This window comes from Buteo buteo, chromosome 3 (genome assembly GCF_964188355.1).
Source record: "Buteo buteo chromosome 3, bButBut1.hap1.1, whole genome shotgun sequence".
Taxonomy (NCBI): Eukaryota; Metazoa; Chordata; class Aves; order Accipitriformes; family Accipitridae; genus Buteo; species Buteo buteo.
Genome location: NC_134173.1, coordinates 48,699,960 through 48,722,105, shown reverse-complemented (window position 1 = coordinate 48,722,105; position 22,146 = coordinate 48,699,960). Strand labels below are relative to the sequence as shown.

Sequence of the window (22,146 nt, the reverse complement as noted above, 5' to 3'; positions counted from 1 at the left end):
AACTGAATAAAAGGTAGCTTTCAATACAGGGAGAAAGTGCTTTAAAGAGACTGCCTCTTCCCTATGCTAATTTTCACAATGGCAAGAGGCTTGGATGAAACATAAATCAGCATATGCAAAAGCTGGTTTTGATATACCAGTAAAAATGTACTTTGCCATGTTGGATACTGAGTGCGCTACTGTTATAACACATGGGATGGAAGGGTTTTTGTGTTGTGGTAGGAAAGGGAGGCATGGGGAAGAACAGTAAAGGAATTAGTTTATAATAATCCTCATTAATGGGTGGCCTAAATTTTAGGCGGCAAAAAGAGAGGAAAACACAAAAGATCTAAGTCATCCGATGATTGTGTAATAATATAGGTTTTTTTCAGAGACCTAAAACTAAAAAATAGTATCATATCCATCTAATAGAGTTTCAGTAGCTGATGATAGTTTGTACCTGACTTTGCTTTATTTTCATCTAGGAATCCATAATTTACAAAGACAACATGAACAGTAGCATGGATTCTCATGGCTGAGATAAATAAACTAAGCTGTGACTTGGAGAGAAATTAATTCAGACTCTACATATGAACACCTTCTTAGATAGTTATGGGCTACAGTTTCTTCCCACACCACCCAAGAGAAGTCTCCTGAAGCCAAACGGAGTGGTAAGGAAATTAAACTGAATTTAATCTGTACACCACATCTGTATGATGTTTCCAGTCATGAAGAAATGAATGCTTAAATTCAAAGTGAGATTCTTGCAAGAATCAAGAATAAGAATTCATTTTCCTTCAGCTAAGAACACTCCTAACTCTGATCCCCTTCCCAAACTGAAAACATGCTCAATTTGGTACCTTTGTTCAAGTAAGCAAAGGAAACAAACTCAGGAGAATGAAAGCAACTCCATGCCACTGCTGTCAATTTTAATTTGCTTTTTCCTGTGATATGCTAATAGTTGCTAAATTTTGAAAAAATCTATGGTCCCAATGAAAGAAACAACTTTGAAAAAAATGTAGTGGTGTACTTAGCTATCTACCTTAAAGTCCTCTTTCTGAGACCTTTAATCATTCTTTGGATGAAGCTGATGTCACCTGACCCTCTTCCCTAAATCAGAGTAAGAACATTCGGGTCAATATGTACTGGTCTAAAAATGTATAGAATGAGTTCATCAGGGTGGGCTGAACAAAACAGTGTTGACTGATCTAATGCATGCAATCAATACTACTTTACTGCATGGCTATTTGTAGTCACAAATAGATGAAGGTTAATGCAGGCATTGCCTTTGAGGATCCCAAGGGTAGAGGCTTAATCTCCTTTTCCCTCAATGACACTACTAACACTTAAAAGTAGTTACAGGAGGGCCACTGCTCTGACAATGTATGATTCATGTTTGTCATGCTGTTTCCTAGAATAATTTCACTCTTGCAAGACTGAAAAATACAACATATATTTTTATGCCAATAGATATTAGAAATTGCTCAATTCTTAGGACTCATAATAAATTCACATGCATTTATGAATACATTTGTTACTTTTCAGTAAAATAGCCAATGCTTTTGCTATAAGTCCTGGGAATACCGAAAACATAATCTACCAAAAAGGCATGCAATTTGTAACCTATTCTTTAAAAAATAAAATTACATTTGACATTATGCACCAACAGCTATCTAAGTATTGGTCCTGGCAGGCTGGATAACATATTTTCAGACAGTGTACTCCAAAACTAGCAGAATTCACCAAGAAATAAACTTGTGGGGTAATTTAATTGTTAATAATTCACTGCATATTAATATACTGCTATTGGTCCTCTGTGTTGCACATAGCATAACCGTCCATGCTATTTGTAATCTTACTTAACAATCCATTTTCTCTTAAACTAAGTATACTTTAAATTTCTTCTTTCGATATTATTCATAAGACTTTAAAATATATAACAAGTTACAGCCTCTCATTAATCCATCCTTCCTTATTTATTCTCAGAATACTAAATCTATAACCCAGCATCATATTTTTATTGCTGTTTGTAAGCCACCTAAACTGTGCCCTTGCAGTACATCAGCAGCTTCCAGACTGAATTACAGCCTTCTATACAATTAGAGGTGTTACATTATGTGAGAACCGATGCCTAATTATGAGCCCACAAAGTGGTGCTCTGAAGCACAGCCTTCCCCTGCATCGCTGATTACTGCTGCAATTAAGGGTTTCATAAATTCCTGAAAATGAAGAATCCTGCTGTTCATTTGAGATGTTAGGACAGGCCCTTCTCTATTCTGTGTCATGAACCCTATGTCCTTACTTTTAAGACCTCTATAAAGTTAATAAGACAGTTACCAAACAGCAGTGATTGTAAAACCGGATACTATTTCTATGATGTCTGCTTCACTAAAACTCAAATGTGGAAAAATGACCATGGTACCTGGTTTCTGATTTTTTTTAATATGCTGTAGGTACTACCCTTTTTCTTTTTAAGCTAACTGAAACACAGCTGAGTATCTACAGAAGACATTGTCTTTCTGCTAGAACACATTGAATCCAAATTCTGATTATTTCTTAAATCAAAAGCAAGAAGCCATATAGTAATAAAAGGTAGAAATCTCGCATGTAATAAGTGATAGGAACAGGGATCAGACTGTCAAGATCTAAACTGAATGAATGACTGAAAGTATTATTTCTGTTTGCCTGCAGGTGAAACCATCAATGCTCTGGATCTTTTAGGAATTTATTTTTTTGAATTATAAGCCAAACTTTTTTCATTTGTATTAGCAAATTCTTGGATAAGGAAGGAGTCATAATAATTTCAATGCCATCAGAAGGTTGTGAATATGTTTTCTGTTCCACTGTGGTATAAACAGTGATTAAAAACCATGAAAAGAATAAGATGGTTTTACGGTTAGTTACTTAGCTGTAGTATATTGCTTCAGGTTTCATAGGAGATCAAAAAAGTAAGAAAGAAGATTAAACACCAGGAAAAAAAAAAAAGCAATAATAGGAGAACAGGCTATTCTTCTCCAAACTTGCTAATCTCTGAGCATGAGTGTGATTATGGTGTCTGGGCTTCTGTGGAAGAAAACAACATCAGTCATGTGATACCATATATCATCTTCTACAAGAGGAAAAGTACTGAGCTAGGAAAAGGGATGCAGCTCCTCAGCAGATGTGTGTAAATTGGTGTCACTGTCTTCCTCTTAAGAAAGAAAAAAAATAAACTGGGAAAAGACTGTGTAAGTGTAAATAATAACTTGAGGGGAGATGGGAACAAAGGCAAGTACTAGTCTTTAAGTCTATGTAGGACATACTTTAAAATGGATCTAAGTTAAGACCATAGTTTAAAACCTCTGGTGAAGGTGAATATAAACAAATATGAGAAAAACGTAAGTTTTAAGATATACTGATAATCTGAGAAGGAATATCTGCCCTAGTCACTAGGGATAGATTCTAAAAGGGAGTTAGTAGTATTTTTAAAATAATGAAGGGGAAGATTTAAAAAAAAGAAAAAAACAAAACTAGTTTTGTTGTCCTAGTTGTTATTGGAGTTACCAGACATATTAAGAATAATATGATTGAATGAACAAATAAAGATGACAAGTGTATTTGATGTATTTTGGTCTTTTGAACTTTTTATCTATCTGTAATTTCTGTCTAGAAGCAAAGGTTTTCCTGGGTGTTACTAGGGTCCTGAGACACCCCCCCTACCATTTTCTCCCCTCTAAACTCATCAGGTGCTGCACATTCATGCTCTAGATCATGTGAAAGGGCAAACTTATGTCCTTGGCTGGCTCTCCCAAACCCTCTGAGCACATGGATTTGTTCTTTAAACATCTCTGGGACCAAATTGATTGCAGTTATGCTGAAATAAATCACAAATGCAGAGCTGCATGTGTTGCCTTCCATCAGCAGATTTTTTTTTTTCTAATTCCTATGATTTTAGTTATTTGACATGGGACTTCTTTTTCCTTGAAAGAAAGTAAACAAAAATTCAGACCAAATGGAATCACTGGATCTGCTGTAGCTTTCTATTTGTGCCTTTTAGCTTTTGTAATACAGTTGAGAATGCTACTTAATTTCTTGACACAAGCAAAATTTGCATTGTTTGTTGTGAATTTTAAGTGAGAATTTCAGACTAAATGATAATTTTTTCTGTACAGTAATGACTGCTTCATATGTGATCACTGAGAACATTCTTTGATGAAGTGAATGTAAATAATATCCTACTAGACCTAAAATTATCTCCATTTAAACATGCCTAGAAATGTTGTTTTATGGAAGCTATGTCTTTTGTCAGGATAAGAACTGTAGAGCAACACTCATCTTAGATTCATTCCATTGTACTGAAATAAAATAGCTTGTTTCATGAAGGAAGGTAATCAAAGGCATCAAGAAGATACATTTCTGTAAAAAGGAAGCACTTTGATTCAGAAGAAATGTCACACTATGTAATCTTAATATGAAATATTCATCAAAAGATTATGTTCCATAAGCATAAATGATTATTTTTCATTCAGTATGTAGAATAAAGTAAGAGGCATAATCACAATTCAATACAAATGTAAAGTATCAGAAAATAATTGATCATGTTTATTTTCTGTTGTCTGGACTCTGTCTTTAGGCTTCTGTAGGCCAGTGATAAAAATGGACACACAAATCCATTATGAAAACAAAAAAGGAATTAAAGAAGCAAGTTGTTGGAAGTCTAAGACAATATTCAATCAAGAAAGATCCGTATACCTGAAGTTATTTTTATTATATGTCAATACGTTAAAGCATATTGTTAATACACTGCCAATGGCACACTACAGCAACAATTATGTAAAATATTGCAGTATTCAGATAGAATAGTAATGCTTGTTTGGCACAGAATTTGTTGAGTTTATGTTGCACTTCCTAATGGGAGGAATGATCTCAAGAAGCCTCCTACCCTGGAAGAAGAGATCACATTGCTCATCACTGTGCCTTTCACACTTTCTCCTGAAATGAAGGGCACCCAGGACTGCTCTGAAAAACAACCCAAAATAATGGGTGGCTCTGTGGACTGAGAGGCAAACCAAACCACACCAAACTCTACAAATGATATCTTAAAATAAAACTGAGATGTTTAGAGCAAGTAGAGAAAGACTGTAAGCAATTCTTTAAACCTCTGCTATAAAATAAAACTGCAAAACCAAAGGAAATGCAAGATGTGTAACATAATCCAATCAGTTTTGTGATGGAGGTTATAAAAGTAAAATGTACTGAGGAAACTGATAAAGTATTTTTGTCAAAGAAAAATAAAACTTTGATATAAAACATAATCATACTCTGTAAATAGAAGAGCATCTCTTTCCAGTATATTAATATTAGACATTTAAATAAAATAATTTCCTCCAGAGGCCATGGATTTATGAAATTGTAAAGTAAAGTCTGTTTAATATGGCTAATTAGTAGCATGTTAAATCAAGCATGCTGAATATATATTTCAATTGCATTACATGGAGAAGTGGTTGGGAATAGGAAAAGACCATGGTGTCTAATACGACTCAGGGAGTGCTGAACCACAAGCCTGAAACTTCAGGGTCCAGCTTAGAAAGAACTTGCCCTTGAGGGACCCCTTTGCCAGGACCACCCCATGCTATGGATGGGCAGTGCTGCAGGAACTCAGCCACCGCTGAGTGGAGATCTGGCCAGCCAAGGCAACATGGCGAGAGAGGATTTCACTCAGTATTTCCTGGTCTTGTTGATCCGTCCACTAAATCCATCCTGCTAATTGTCTCACTCCAGGACATGCCTCATCTGGATGGATCCCAGGCTAGGCAGTTTCATGCTCAGCCAGCAATGGGAACACTGGGAGGAGTGGGGCTTGAATAACTCCTCTCTGCGCCTTCAAGGTGTGCCATTGGGGCAAGGCCAGTTTTGCTTATTGTGGCCTTATAAGGAAGCTTGGAGTTTGGCAAGGGTGAAAATAACTTACAGCGAAGGGGTTAGTCTTAGCTAAATTGGTCCTGGAAATGTTTATAGGACAACTACAATATTAAATTGTGTAGAGCAAAGAGATTGACTAGATATGCTGGCAGTGCTGAGTAAATTGCCTTCCCACTTTTCTTTCAAATCCTAGTCCCCTTCTTTCCTACATTACACAAATATTAGTTTACTCCTGGGGGGTCTGTCTTTGTAAACAAACTAGTTTTCTCAGAAAGCAGGCTCAGATGTGACCTGGGACAGTTTGCTCCCAATTCCATCCAAGTTGTACCAGCATCACTGCACTAGCTCTGGCTCCCCATGCCCTGCACGGTCTCCAGCAGGTCCCCACCACCACCTCATGCAGTGGGGCCTGCAGTAGCCACATTCATTTTCATGCCACTTAAAAATCTCATCATTCTGCCAGCTTGTAGCACAGCCTTTTTGTTATTTCAAGAGACTCCAAAAGAGGTGCCCCCCTGCCCTTGTTCTTCTCAAATCCCCCCCATCTTTGTTACCCCTAGAGGGGTGCCAGAGAAGATTTTGAGCTTACCCCCATGCTGACAGCCGTACAGAGGGGACATGGTGAGTCCATCCTGGTGCAAGGCAAGCCACAGACAATGTGTGCACGGTGGCTCTGCTCTGCCTGGCCTGGAGCTTGGGCCCATTTCTGGAGCAACTGGGGATGGAGCCATTAGCAACCTCCAGAGTTAAGAACTAGGAGAGCCTCGTCCTGTTTTAATAACCCCAGCAAAGACCTCCGAAATGGAGAAAAAGCTTTCAGACGTATTTAACACCTCATAACATGGTGGTGGACTGAAATGAACAATAAATAGTTGAAAAATTCTTTTATGATGTAGAGAAACAGAATGGTGGTCCATCAGAGTATTCATTGTTGATTCTACTTTGGTATGTTGGAGCAGAAACCCAGAGGAAAAAAACAGTAAATGGACTTTATGCCGACAGAGAACTGCTTTAGTGAAATACTGATCAAAACACCATTAAATAAAAAAGACAAAGTGTGATCCTTTATTTTAACACAACAATGCTCCCAAAGAGTGCTTTAACGCATTTATGTCAGCACCTTTAATCTTCACCTTGTGTTTCAAAGATATGAAGATTAACCAGTAAAATTAACTTCTGCTGGAGGCTAGACCAAAATAACAAGATGTAAAATAATTTTAAGATTCAGATTTGTCAGGCATTTGGTTTTGTGCAGAAGTGCTGTTCTAAAAAAGGAAATTCGCAACAATTTTGAACGTTCTGGGATTTACGTCCCCCCTCACATACTGAACAGCAGTGCAAATCAGGAAGAATGTTGCTGGAGCTAACAGCTCTGTTAGATTTAAGGTGATTCTTGGGCACTACCCTAAGCATATCTGTAGTTCTTCAATGAATATGCTTAAAGTTAATAATGTGTTTAGCAGCTTTCTAAAGCAAAGCCTAAATCTTTCTGTTCTCCAAGTATATTTAAGGCCTAATCCAAAATGGAAGTTCTTTTAGTACGGATTGAGTGGCCTCACAATGACATTGACCGGCTCCCACAGCACTCTAACTCCATCCCTGCATGCCTAGACAGTGTCTGTATATATCTCCCAGGCCACCTGTTGTTACTTCCACATTTTTATGCCTCTTTTTTATGTTTTAATTTTTTTCAGGAGCTCCTTGTTCATCTGTGCAGGCCACCTGCTACCTTTGCTTGATTTCTTGTTCATCAGGATGAACCGTTCTTGAACTTGGAGCAGATGATCCTTGGAAATCAGTCATCTCTTCTGGCCCCCAATTTTGTCTGGGACAGTGTCCCGTGGGATTATTCCAAGCAGTGCAAGTCTGCCCTCTAGCAGTTAAGGGTTGTGATCAATGGGATCTTCATCTGATAGGAATTAGAGTATTAAATTACATTTAAGAGAGAAGAAGAAGTGGAAGTAAATCCTAGTCCAGTGAATGACAGAATTTTTTTCTGACTTCGTTAGGTCCATGATGCCTTTTAAATTCTCTGTACCACTTTTAATTGTAGCCCTTTTTTCAATGATCTGTACCAGGAATGCTAGCATCAAAAAGATATGAAAAGAAGTATAAGTGAAACAATAAACTGGAGAACAAAGGAGAGTTTGGATATGTGAATGACTGCCTGTGTAAGTTGAAGAAGAAATTATATATGCTTATCTGTCTTGCATCTAGTTATTCCTATAGCTGAAAAAAATGATATGTCTCATGTTTAGGCTCATGCTAAATTTCACATAGGTGAGATTAAATGAGATTATTTCCACACAGACTATAAAACTATAAAGGATAAAAAAAAGAATGTAGATCCTGAGCTGATGTATGACCAAGTATTTTTATACCATTCCAGGCAAAAGTGGATCTAATGACTTGGACACAAGCAAATTACATGGGTATCATCATCATCATATACATCGGTTGCTCTGTATTACTCATGTGTATATCCAGCTATACATGTGATGCAGGTTTCTCTTCAGAGATGCAATAACATTAGTTGTAAGAATAGTTGTTATCCTTAACACTGTGTTGTACACAGTCACTGTTTTTCCATTGGATGTCTACCTTAAGACAGCTTCTTCTAGCCAAATTTCCTGAACATGATTACGAAAACTCCACATGTGGTAAGTGTCAAAGCTTGTTTAAATGACCATGTAGCACATCTACTGTTTTCTTTTTATCCACTAATTCGGCTATCTTGTCAGAGAAGGAAATTATATTGCTTCAACATAATTTGCTCCTGATTTTTTTACCATTTTATTATTCTCCAGGTGTTGATAAATTGATTGTTTAATAATTTGTTCTAGTACATTTCTGGGAATCAAAGCTGGGCTGACCTGATAATTTTCTAGGTCGTCCTCTTCTTAAAAATAGGTATAACACCTGCCCATACCCACTGGTTTTCAACCTTACGTGACCTCCATAAGTTTTTGAAAACAATCACTGATAGTGCATACACAGATTCAACTAGTCCTTTGAACACTTTAGGGTGAATCTCATCATACCATTTCCATTGAAGTCACTTATTCAAATACTGGTTAGCCAATTCTTTTATTCCATACCCTCTGGTTAAAATTGATTTTCTTAAATAGCAGGCCAACTAACCTCTTTTGCTAAAGAGATATCTGCTCTTTGCTCTTTTTGCTAAAGCAAAATAAGCCTTTTCTGTATCATCTACTTTCTGCTTTCCTTTCCCACTAAGTAACAGCAGTATAAAAAAGCAGAGGAAGTTACTCTAATGACAATCTTTTTGTTGTCTTTTATACTGTTATGCACCTTAGCCTTTCTGACATCCCGTTAGATGACTCTGCTGTTCTTGTCTACTCACTTCCAGTCATGGGGTTTTGATTCCACATTTTGTACAATTCCTTTTCACTTTTCAGGATGTTTAAGAAACTTGATGCTGCCATATTACTCCTCTATTCTACTTCTTGCTTCAGAAGAATTTCTCTTCTACCTTAAGCACACACAGTCAGTGTAAGATTTTCTGTACTCCTTTTGTCCCTAAAATTTCTTTCTAAGGTATCTTACTTACCAGTTGTCTGAGCTCATTGAAGTCTGTCCTTTATGAAATCCATTATCTTATTTCTACTGCTCTCAGTCCTCCCTTTTCACAGTGAATATTTTGTGATTGATAACTAAGTTTTTAACCAATGCCTCTTTTAGGCAAAATCAAATCTAAAGTAACCAGTTCTCTCTTAACTTTCTCCATCTTCTGGATTGGCCCTGGCCAGCAGCTAAGCACCCACGCAGTCACTATCACACTCCCCTAACGTTGTCCCCTATTGGGATGAAGAAGAGCATAGGAAGAGCAAAAGTGAAAAAGCCTCATGGGTTGAGAAAAATGCTGTGTAATAAGGGAAGGAAGGAGGGAAAAAAAATAAGGGATGCAAAGGCAATTACTTTCCACCTCCCACAAGCAGCCCAGGCAGTCTCCAAGCAACAGCTACTTTGGAAGGAAAAACCTCCCCAGTTTTATTTCTGAGTATGATGTTTTATGATATAGAATAACCCTTTGGCCAGTTTGGGTCAGCTGTCTCAGCTGTATTCCTTCCCACTTATTGTCCACCCCCAGCCTAATTGTTGGAAGGCAGAATAGGAAAAAGAGAAAGTCTTGAGGCTGTGCAAACAGCATTCAGCAACAGCCAAAACATTGGTGTGTTTCAGTAACAAATCCAAAACACAGCACCATATGGGATCCTATGAAGAAAGTTAACTCCATGCCAGCCAGACCCAGTATAATGCTTTGAAATAAGTAGATGTTCTCAGAGTTGTCAGGAGCTTTATAAGCCATTGATCTCTTCACATATTATTATGCTAACAGATACTGAGATAATGAAAGTTCTCCATTACTATCAGATGAAGGCTTCTCTTAGTTGCTCAAAAAAGCCTCTCATAATCTTCTAGAGAAATAGTCTGTACTAGATCCATAGAAGGATGCAACCTAAGATCCTTTTTCTCTTTAAAGTTCCCTCAGAACTTTCCACAGGTCTCTCTCTTATCCCTGTCTTGTCTGTAGAACAAGTATGTATGAGAAACCATTCAGAAGCTTAGAGATGTAAGTGCATATAAATGCCAGAAACCAGAGGACATCTTCAAAATTCTTTTGAATACTGACACGGGGACACAGTAGACCATGGCTACCAGTAACACCTGCAGAGTTTAACAGCTTGCAGTTGAGGGTAATGATAAAACAGGGTTCCTTTTCTCGAAAAATAATATTTCTTTTACTTGAGCTAAGGGGAACTGTATGATAAAACTTCACATTACTATTATGTAGCATGTGGACTCAGATCTAAAATGCTCCTGGCTGTCTCATTCTGAGATCCCATCCTTGAATTTCCATCTGAAGCTTTCAGACCAGACCAGGCTTGAAACAGTCCTGCTCAAGTGTGTCTGATTTCACTGCTGAGCTGTTGGTCTCAGAGCCAGTCTATCTGCATTTCATACACAGTAGAAATCAGCCCTAACTCCTTTCCTGGGTCTAGAGCATAAATTCTGTAGTACTTTTATGAGGAGTGAGGTTTATTGAGCAGAAATATATGTGTGCATGCTTTCCTGTCAATCCCCCTAACAATCTGTAATGCTTCACTAAGCTTAATTGATTTTGAAAAAAGGTGGGGGTTTCTTCAAGTTTGTACAAGCTGTATGAAAAAAGGCACCTGGGAATAGGAGAAAGACACTATCAATGCCCTCCTGAACACCTGAGGAAGAAGTCCAGTCTTATTAGAAGTTAGTTCTCACCCTTGACACACAAATCAATAAGAAACCAGTTCTGTTTCTCTGAAATTATTAATTTCACTGATCCCTGCAAATAAAAAAAGTCACAAGAACGACTCCATAGCCAAGCAATAAAGCATAAGGATTAAAAATTGAAATAGCACTCCATTAAAAAAAAAAAGAACAAAAAATTTTATTGATTGCAGTGCTAGAAGTGGGGACATTAATAAACACTTCACAAATCACACCAGTCTTTTTGTCAGTAGGTTTAGTAAATGAAAGATTTATAATATTATTGTGTACTTCATTATAATTTTGTTAAACATTACACTTTTATATGGGCCTAAAGTCTGCTTCTTTTCTCCTGCACTTCCATTTTCACTTCAGAAAAAGCAAAAGGAGGTGTGGAGGGAAAATTAAATTACTAGTGCATAAACAAATGAATAAACAAACATCTTTTTTAATGCAACACTTATTTAAATTCAAAGCTTGAATTCCAGACTGAGCACTTCAGTGGGGTCTTACATTTAGCATCCCTGGAACAAAACCTGTGCAAGGTGATTGCATTCTGCTACTTCATCCTAAAGGAGTGTCACTGTCAAAGATCTTTTCAAACAGCTTTTTAATATAGCAAGCCTCTCTGTGTAGTATCTCTTACAGTTTAAAGCTGCAACCCCTTCCTTTGGATTGTTCTTGCATTGGCAAATAACATCCATGATATGAATACTGAGAAGGCAGAGACCAGGTTTTGGCCTCAGTAAAATGCTAGGTATTTTCACTAAGAAATAAAATTCTGGTCTGGCTGATATAGTTTTTTCTATTCTTCTGAATGCCTGTATTATCATTTAAATATCCTAAGTATTTAATTTTTTGCAGCAAACAGAAACTCTGGTGTTTGTTTCCAACGAAAAGAGGGGAATTATGTGCATATTGTGATCACTGCATCTAAGCATCAGTCTGGAATTTTGTTTGCTGGGCTTACTCCTATTTAATGTAACTTAGTGTTTTTAAGACAGGCATCACATGGACAGTCTTTATCTCCAGAAGTTAGAACATTTTGTTCTGGGATGAGTCAACGGATACACTGATACACATACAGGTACACAACAGGCACTGCAATACTGGCACTTTTACTCACATTCAAAACCTTTCGGTGTGTACAGGAGCTTGATTATATTTTGTAGGAACGTCAAAGAGTGAATGAAAAAAAATTCTTTTGTCTCATTCATGGGCTACACAGTGACATTGGTAGATACATTGCAGGTCACCACAATTTTTCTAATAAAAACTGATTTGTAGTAAGTTAAGATGAAATCTCACTTACCTGTAAAGTGCTGAAAGTGGCCGCTTGTTGCCAGGTTTAGGTCTGTATGGTTTTGGTTCTCCTGCCATGTTGATATCTGAAAGCAAACAAACATTTGTTATTAGCAAGCCAAACGTGTGAAAGTTAAGAGTGAGTTTGCAAAGGCACCTTCAATAGACGGTGAAAATGGACAGCATACCTTAAAACACCTATCTGGTTTTTACCACTTCTGAATTGATGCTATAAAACTTTCCTAAAAATTCTTATTGTAATGCATGAAGATTTTAGGCAAAAAGTCAGTTATTGGTAACAGAGAGAAATGGCATTTTTTAAACATACATGAGTTTCCAGTCATGAAGCTGAAGGCAATAACATATTTCTATTTCAGAAGGAGATTTGAATGGTAACTTAGATGTTGAGACAAACTGATCTCAAGTCAAATTCTGTTGTGGAGGACTATAATGGTTCTGAAGAGTTCCCCTTTAGGGTCTAGAGAAATGCACACTCATCTTTAACTGCCACTTCACTATCTACTCAAATGGAGACTTTTCAAAAGCAAATAAAAGAGTATCTATTTCCTACACCAATTTTGTTTTTTTTCCTCTGGCTTTAAAAATTGTATGGAGAAAGAGAAAATATGCTTTTGCACATGTTTTATCTTAGGCAGGTACTTATAATTCTCAATAACACCAGAAATCTCGTGCATGCTTTTTAAAAGTTCACTTACATTATGTCTGTGTATTTATCCTTGAAATTTAAAAATATGTCAAGCTTATATAGAAATTAGTCATGCTGGTTCTCAAATAACTCTCTTCTTTTGAATCATACTCAAAGACATACCAGGAAATACATGTCCGTCATTTTTGTCTGCTTGTAACAGTCACCCATGGAGAAAGAAGCACAGACCCTTCTGTGGAGAATACCTTGCTTGAGCTTAGGAAGCTATCTATATAAACACAAACCTATATTAAAAAGCTTTCGCCCCGCCCCCGACTGAATGTTACAAAGTCGACATTACAACAAATGACATGGATAAAGTTAAAATTCTGATTAGGAAACAAATTCCATGCCACTTGAATGCTGCTGCTGCTAAATCTCTTCTCCATTTCACTAATGTACAGAAGACCAACAGTCAACAAAATCATTCAGAGTTATTTCAATGTAAAATTGCTGTGACAGAACAATGTATCCTGTTTACTGTGGAATCACGTGGTGATCACGACTTTCAAGGAAGCACGTGTTCTTTGTAAGGCCTATGTTTAACCTGAAATTGAGTGTGGTGGAGGGAAAAGAGAAGTAGAAAGCTGAGGTCTAGAATGAGGAAGCATCACAGCCCAGCACAGTGACGCTAAAAGCCAGACATTTTTCTTTAACCTATTCTTGACTTCAAAAGCTACAGTAAAAGTCTGAGACTTACTTTTATTTCACACAAAGTGGAAAAATAATCCATCTGACTTTTAACAATCAGAAACATTGAAAATGTTTTTACCCTCAGATTTTTTGACAGAAAAGATTTTTCCATTGAAAATTTCATGCTTCAATCATTTAAAAGAACTTTAAATATGTTTTCCATTTAAATTTGATATTTTGAGCTAAACCAACATTTATTTAGAATTATACAAGGTCCTGAAATGAAAAGTTTTTGTGTAGAACTATTTTATATAAAATATACTTTTTGATAAAATTTTCTCAATATGAAGCATTTTGGAATTAAATCTAGTTGTAATTCCTTTTGTAGGAGCTGTTTTACTCTTAAATCATAGTTTCAAAAAAATATTACATTTCTTGTTTTACTTATCTCTTTGAAGTTAGATTAATATTAGAGACAGTTTTCATACCTCCTTGAAATGCTTTCCTGCCCTTAATTGTAAGCAAGTGCTTTATTAAGTATATATTATTCTTCCTCTTCCATGGTTGTTAAAAATTCAGCTATGATTCCCTTATCTGAAGAAATATAAATTCTACTAATGTTGACCCAACAAGGTAAACGTCAAGCATTTCTGAAAGCCACTGAGGAATTTTGATAGCAGTGCTGCATTTCCATTGGCTCTTGGAAATAACAGAATTGGAACGAAATTTCTGTCCTGTGACCTTTATGATAATTAGACCTTTCCACAGTATTTTAATATGTCAGCTTTAAGGTCATTGACTGTATTGACTTTCACCATCTCCTGCTACAACTAGGTCAGATTTTAGGAAAAAAGTAGAATTATAATCTCTTCTTGGGAAATACCCGAGACTGTGGGATTTATCTTCACATATTTTTCATATTTCTCATCTGCTTCTCTTTCAGAGCTACAGCCCAGGTCACTATTGCTAGGCATATGAACATTAAAGGACTTTAAAAACTTTTTTCACATCCTTCTGGGGCAGATCAATACTATCTTGATGATTATTCTTGTAGATGTACATTTGCAGCTCTACAACACCCACTTTTAACAAAGACAAGTAGTGTAGAAGACTAAGGGCTGTTTGTTATGTGTTCCCTTTATTTTAATCAAACACTGTCAGAAAAGTAATGCTGTAAGAAAACACAGCTGAAAAGCTGTTCAGAATCAGAGTCCGTCATACTTAAATAAATCTCTAAATGTACGAGCAGAAAACAGTGAACTATGTTATACAGAGAGTAATAGCCAGAATTTCTCTTTACCACAGGAAATATTTCATAGAAAAGCTGTGCACATGGGGCTTTTCTCTTAATATGAAAGCGACTGAATAGCTCTGCAACTCCCTAAGCACCTTGTAGTAAGTTAAGAATGGATGTAGGAAATGGTTTGAAAAGTTGGAACAGATTTTCACCCCATTATTTTTCAGCACTATCTACTCCAACCTCAATTTTCTAACTAAGATTAGAAGTGAACTTGTCAACATTTCATGGGATAGATTATTTCTAGCCCAGCTGGAAATCTTGTGAGATAACATGTTCTCTTGCTTCATCCATCGTTAGCTTCACAGCAGACATTTACATTTACTAGGTCATAAACTGTGTGTCAAATAAATTTGTTGGCTGCAACACAGAGATTTACCTGTGCTAATGATTCCACCCCAAGGAATGCAGAGAGGTATCACTCCTTATGCTGTAAAATTAGCTACTGCACTTGTACATGAATATGAACCAGGCAACTTGACAAAGGACACATATTCACACAGCTTCTATGTGGGAATGGAGCAGCTTAGGGACTCTTACATTATTTTCTCTGCTCATATATTATAAACATTCACTTAGACATCAACTTTAAGATAAATGCAACACTGAAATTCAAAATATTAAGGAATCATTATGAATAAAAAAAGAGATTGTGCAGACAACAGCACACTGTAATGCAGCTGCCTGCTCCCTCCATGCTTTCAAAATGAAACGAGATTACTTTCTTTATTAAGAGAAATGCATCTTCAGTTCTATCTATTTCTGTTAGCACAGCAGTGGTTAGTTAAGGCATGAGATTTAGATTTCATTCAAGGTTGTGTGTCATCAGAGAATATAGCTAATCTCGAACATGGTATTTTTATTTCTAATTATACTGAAAAGTGCCTAGCAATTAAGGAGGAAAAAAAATTTGACTTAACAAAAAAGAATATGCAAACCGTTTAGAAAGAGCAGTGATTCTATTCAGTGGCTACATAAATTTGTCTGAAAGAGCCACTCAACACAGCATGATCTACCTTTCTCCCATCACCATTTCCTACCACTGCCTGCCTACCTGCTCTAGGCGGTAGAGTGTTGACCAAGGACACTCTGGTGCATGAAGCTCCCATTTTTTGAGAGGTTATATGAGCTAGCCTTGAGGCTTTGCTCATAGTTTTGCTGCCAAAGCAACCTGAGAATCTGGTCCTGAAGACAGCAGTTGCTTTTAAACAAGCTTTGTAAGAGTAAGCAATGATACCTAAAGACTATTCATCCTCTAGAAGTATTTCAGTGCTTCTCAGTATACCTTCCCTTCAGATTCTTTAAAAAGTTTTATTGGAAAAAACCAAACCCCAAACCAATCAACTATTCTGGTTGACAAAAACAAACTAGAAGCTTCAACAGACACTTGCTCAACACATGAAAACTGGGACTCCAAGGCTTTCTGCTGCAAATCCAGGACCTGTTTCTCAGGCTATACCTGTACTATAAAATTAAATAGTGCCCTTCCCAGGCTTTAGTACTCGGTTATCTCTTGTATTAAATTGTTAGAGTGGTTTTTGGCATGACTTTTAGCCCCATTTAACAGGTACTTTCCCATGCAATTTCTAGACATAGGTAGAGAATTGACATGAACTAGGGACCGTTGTTGAATAGCATTTTAGTTGTAGCCACTCTGCTTTGCAGGGTGAGACCAAGTGAAAGAAAATGGTTCCAAGTACCTGTAATTAAGTATTACTGACATGGCTTCTGAGTGTGGACTCCATGTCAGAAAGACTGGGAACCAAGACCTGGAGCTAAGAAAAATCCAAAGGTCTCCCCAGCTCAACAGCTAATTTTCTAAGACATGTTTCATCAGATGCTCTTCCACCTATTCTTGTCAATGGTTGCAGAAACCGAGACATTCCTTGAAAAATCCCACAGTTGCTTGACTTAAAAATTTGGATGAAAAAGGATGTCATTGGGTACTTCCAGACCAGCTCTGCTTTAGACCAACCTTTAATTGAAGAAATAGTAATTAAAATTAACGTACAGAGAAAGAATTCACGCACTGAATGTACAATCTATATCCAGAGAGATATGGATATAGGGAGATCAGAATGAATTTTCTCCCTTTTCAGATGACCGAAAGTATACGGGACAGAAAAGGAAGACCAAGAGGTAGATGCAATTTAGAGAAAGCCTCTAGTCACACGATTTATAGCATAAGTGAACACCAGCAAAGCTAAAGCTAATCTATCTTTTTTATATACTCTCCCATCTACCAGTCCTATAAATCTCCCTGCTGCGTACTAAAGGAATTTTAATGAAGTTATATGACATTTTTTACATCATAGACTTCCTTTTTTCTTTATATTTTACATTAATTACATGTCCTCTCTTCCCTTTTCCCTGTCTCTAACATGTGAAAAAAGTGGAGAGGAAAGGACAGTTATCAGTTCTGTTCAATTCCGTGCCCAAATTGCACAGCTGTAAAGAAGAAACTTCCCAGAAAATTGAACACAAACTCAAATTAACTTTCAAAGCTAGTAAAATATTAAATGAAGGTCTGGGTCACACATTTTCCTTTTCCATAATGGTATGAAAAATAATTTGCTTGTGGGGCTCTCAGATGCATTTGGATTTTCTCTTAACATTGAAGTAATTGGAAGCCTTTTTTTGTACAAAGATGACAGCTATTGTTAATGCTTCATACAGAAAGAGCCGCTTGTTGAATAGTGTATGAAATTGCTTTGTTCAACCATCTCTTCTTTCATTAAATACTGCTAAAATGAAATGAGGCTATAGGATTATATAAACTAGCATTCTTAACACCATTCAGTAACAGAAGTGTCAGGCGTTGTCTTGCCAGAAAATCTCTTTCTGTTCCCCAGAGAACTGGGTTGGTGTGAGGACAGATGACAGCTAAAAGGGGAAATCCTGTCCTGTCTATACACCCGTCACAAACTGTTCCATCAGGGTTCTGGAGACAGTGGTCTTTCCCCTAGCTGCCAAACGGATGCTGATGTGCTTCACAGCTGACATGGAGCATTGCCCTGCCTTGGTTTTTGTCTGCTTGCTGCCAACCCTGCACCTCCTGCCCCACATAACGGCATGGTCACTAGGCAGACCTTCCTGGGTGTGCAACCAGCAGCGGTCCATGTCATGCTCAGGGAGAGGCACCGCTTCTGCCTGGGGAAGCGGAGAATGCTAATTTGTGGCCTTTTGAAGATTGCCCGTGGATTCCACTGTGATTGCAGTGTCTGTGGCTGAGACCTCACAAACTGCTTCTCTGCTGGTGCTTGAATCCCTGCAGATCAAGTACTGTGATGGGGCAGGAGACATGCTGGGGGAAGGCTGGAGTACTGGGCTGCAGGGGAAGGGACACCACAGAGAAAAGGACATGTCTTGTGAAGGGCTTCCTATGGGAAGGAAGCCCTGTTGCTGGCAATCCTTGTCTCTCCTCCTCCTCAGCACTGGGCTTGTGGGTTCCTCTACAGGAAGACCCATACTGCTGTTTTGCAGGCATAAGTGGTTCAGGCTCAGGTACAAGGGACTATGTGGCCGTAGCCACTTCTCTGCAGACCAGCTGTAAGAGCTATGGGAGTTTGGATGTTAATTGTGGAAATCCCTAGTTCAGTCTGTGCGATGGCAGCCATGAAGTTGGCTGTCATACAAGCACTTCACCACACCAGAGCCAAATCATCGATGCAGGCAAGTATAGCCTTCCTGTAATAAGAGCCTTTTCATTTAATCAAGTTTTCAGCTGCTCTGTTTCTCACCCAGAGAGCAAGATTTTGACATGCCAAGCTTGTTTAACACATGGACTGGCCAATTCTGCACATGAAGAAGATTAACATTGCCATGAGGATATAGGAAAGCAATGGAAAAGTACATCAGGAATTTTCTCCTACCTTCAGGAAAACACCCAACTGTTTTAGTGTAAGTTTAGCCAGCCAAAAAAAAAAAGTTCAGGCAAGGACTCTCATATGATCCCAATCCCTGCTCACACTGTACCTTCTCATTGCTGCTATTAATGGGAAACAGAACTGGTCCTTGAGTTACAGCTTTTTTTCAGACAGTGAGGTCTTTAGCACCTTTCTTTCTTTGCCTTCTCTTGATCACAATAAAGATGCTGTTTACAAATAGAAAATAAAGCACCTGCCTTCTTTCAGATCAAGCACAGTCATTACAGGGCAGCAGCCAACAAACTCTCTGCTGCTTTTCTTTGGTAACAAAAGATAGTTATTACCATGAGACTCAGACAAAGCTTAATGTTGACTAGATGTCTGAGTTTCTCAGCGTTGCAATTAGCCTCAAGCAGCAACATTAAACAGTGTAGTGGGGTTACAGTATGAAAGTCCCTCATCTACCTCTTTCAGATTTCAATATGATTTATTCTAGGCAACATGCCCTGAACCTCAGTAATTTTCAACTCTCCCTCAAAATACATTTTTTTTCTCTCTCTTCTAATACTTGGCTACTTTCTCTGCCCCACAGCCTTTTCTTTAACTCTTCTACTAACGTTAGCTTCATGCTTCAAGCAATACTTTTTCATGACAATTGAAATCTGTAGTGTACAAAAGAGTTCACTATCCCCATGGCCCCAGTCCTTTTGTCTTTCTCACTTTTTTCCTGCAGATGGTCAACTTTTTTCCTAAAACAACCATCACAGTAACAATATTTTGCCAAAAATTACCAACATTCTTTTGTCTGCTTACATTTGAAGTGCATTTCCTCATAATTTTGAAAAGTGAATGTTCCCAAGACTTTCTGGGTGGCACAAGCAGAATGGCTTCCACAGAAATTCTTTCCAATGCACAGCTCATTCTGCACATCGCAGCAGCCCGGGGGTCTGTCCTGGTTTGGGCAGGAGGACCCAGCAGCCCCAGGGGCATGAGGCAGAGGCAGCAGGAGACGGTGGGGGGCAGAGGGTGTGGATGGACACCTTCAAGGTGCTTTAGGTGGGAGGGCAAAGTGTGTCTCTCTGAAAAGTTGGCTACTGTCCCTGTTTCTGCCCCTGGGGTTTGTTGATATAACAGTCATCACTGAGGTGTAGGTTTATTTTAGATACCCTGAACTTTGCTGTCAAAACCTTCAAGGCTAGGTCTGACCTTGAGGGTATTCCCACAGGCTAGAGGCTTTTATCCAGGCTGACAATGGATCAGAGAGGAATCACGCTGTGGATTTCACTGAGTCTTGAAAAATAACATCCACACATCACAGGAAGCTGGCAGGGGAGACAGGAATGGACCTCTGCAGCCCCAAGTGCACTTCTACCACTTTCTGCTACTATTCCTCTCCCAAACACACCTGATTTTATCCTCATTCTTTGTCCTGAAATCCTTCCTCTGTTTTCCACTCTTGCTCTCTTTGCAGTGATCTAAGCTTTCATCTTGGCCCCACCTCACTTCAGCAGGCACCCTGCCCCAAACAACTACTCTCAACTGCTTCCAGCTGTTTCATTCTCCTTTCTATATACCCTCTTACTTCCCATGATCTTCATGTTCCAGGTTTATCTGGATTAGAGGATCTATAGAAGATGTTCTTTTCAAGCTCCAAATACACTTTGCAATTGCATAACACAAGTCTTACAGCATTTCCCTTGAGATACAGTAAATTTTTCAGTGCCAGTGTTATGAAAACTTGTGTCCCAAATTATAGACTCATAGACTGGTTTGGGTTGGAAGGGACCTTTAAACACCATGTAGTCCAATGCTCCTGCCATGGGCAGGGACATCTTTCAATAGATCAGGTTGCTAAAAGTCCCATCCAACCTGACTGTGAACACTTCGAATGATGGGGCATCCACAGCTTCTCTGGGCAACCTGTTCCAGTGTCTCACCACCCTCATTGTAAAAAATTTTTTCCTTATATCCAATATATCACATATTAGGTTTCTGAAAAGTTTTGTCTTTGTAACACAACCATTGTAAATATGATGGACAGCCACTGAATTAGCTCATAATGTTTTCATGTAAAAACTTTAAATATTCCCTTAATGCTATCAAGGTTTAGTATTATAAAATAATGTAGTGATATAAAGGAAAATGCCCTGTGACACTGACTAACCTAAAGCCTAACATTTTTATTAACAGGTCAGGGTTGGGTTGAATAAAATGACAGCAGAAGTGGAGGTAATTCCACTGAAATTTGGCACATGGGAGGAATCATTATTGTGGAGTTGATTTACAAACAAATGATATGCCAAATCCAATATTTCTGTATTAGCAATGCTTAGGTTCTAGCCGTGTACTAACTCCTTTTCATTGCCAGTGCATGAAGTTCCCCAGTGGATTCAGTTTGACAACTCAACTGCAATGGCATAGAAGCCTATTGCAAAAGCAGGACATAAAATAATTGGAAATACTGACAAGCTTCAAAATGAACGATATGCAGTGTTGTTTTATTCAGGTGTCTTCGGCATTTCTGCAAGGAAAATACAAAAATAGTTGATAGGAATGGAGAAAATACAGTATCTTTTCAGACTGATGGTTCATATACTGTAGTTTTCTGCCTCCAGCTGCCCCAGATGCTGTGGAAGGAGATGCAAGAACCTCAAACTAGTTAGAAACAAGATTATTTTCCCGTCATTCTCTTATCATCTCAGCATGATTCTCCTCCTAAAATGCTAAGTAGTTCAGGATTACTTTAAGTCCTAAAGCATGATGTTTTATCTTTCCTCCTATACTGATTTTGTTAGTACCTAACTGGAACTGGAAATCACTACAGCTTCAAATAGCCTTGCTGATTACATAAATATCCAATTACTCTGTTATTCTTGCTAATACATCAAATTTTTTGTATTTATCAAAATGTTGTATTTTTTAACAAAAAAAATTGTTTCTTGATTCTCAAGAAGAAGTGAGCTCTGTTTTGGCCTTGTAATGCCCTACCATTCATCCCCTCAAAGCCTTTTTCAACCGTTATTCATTTTACCCATTGCTAATAACCAAAATCATAGAAGTCATGTCAGAAACCCTTTCTCTAAACATAAAACATCATTCTTCTCCCTGCAGCTTACTGGATTTTTGCTGTTTATTTCTGTAGATTTACATTTGGTCTTGCATGCAGATATGCTTTATATGCTGCCTCAGAGGTC

General features: G+C 37.9%; 1 protein-coding gene across 1 annotated transcript in view; it reads right to left on the bottom strand.

Moving 5' to 3' along the window:
- The window catches only part of RALYL (RALY RNA binding protein like), a 398,734-nt gene that overhangs the window by 65,373 nt on the left and 311,215 nt on the right, over positions 1–22,146 (bottom strand). Inside the window, exon 3 of the mRNA XM_075023507.1 lies at positions 12,461–12,536. Coding sequence (XP_074879608.1) covers positions 12,461–12,536 — 76 coding nt within the window. The remainder of the gene's footprint in view (positions 1–12,460; positions 12,537–22,146) is intronic.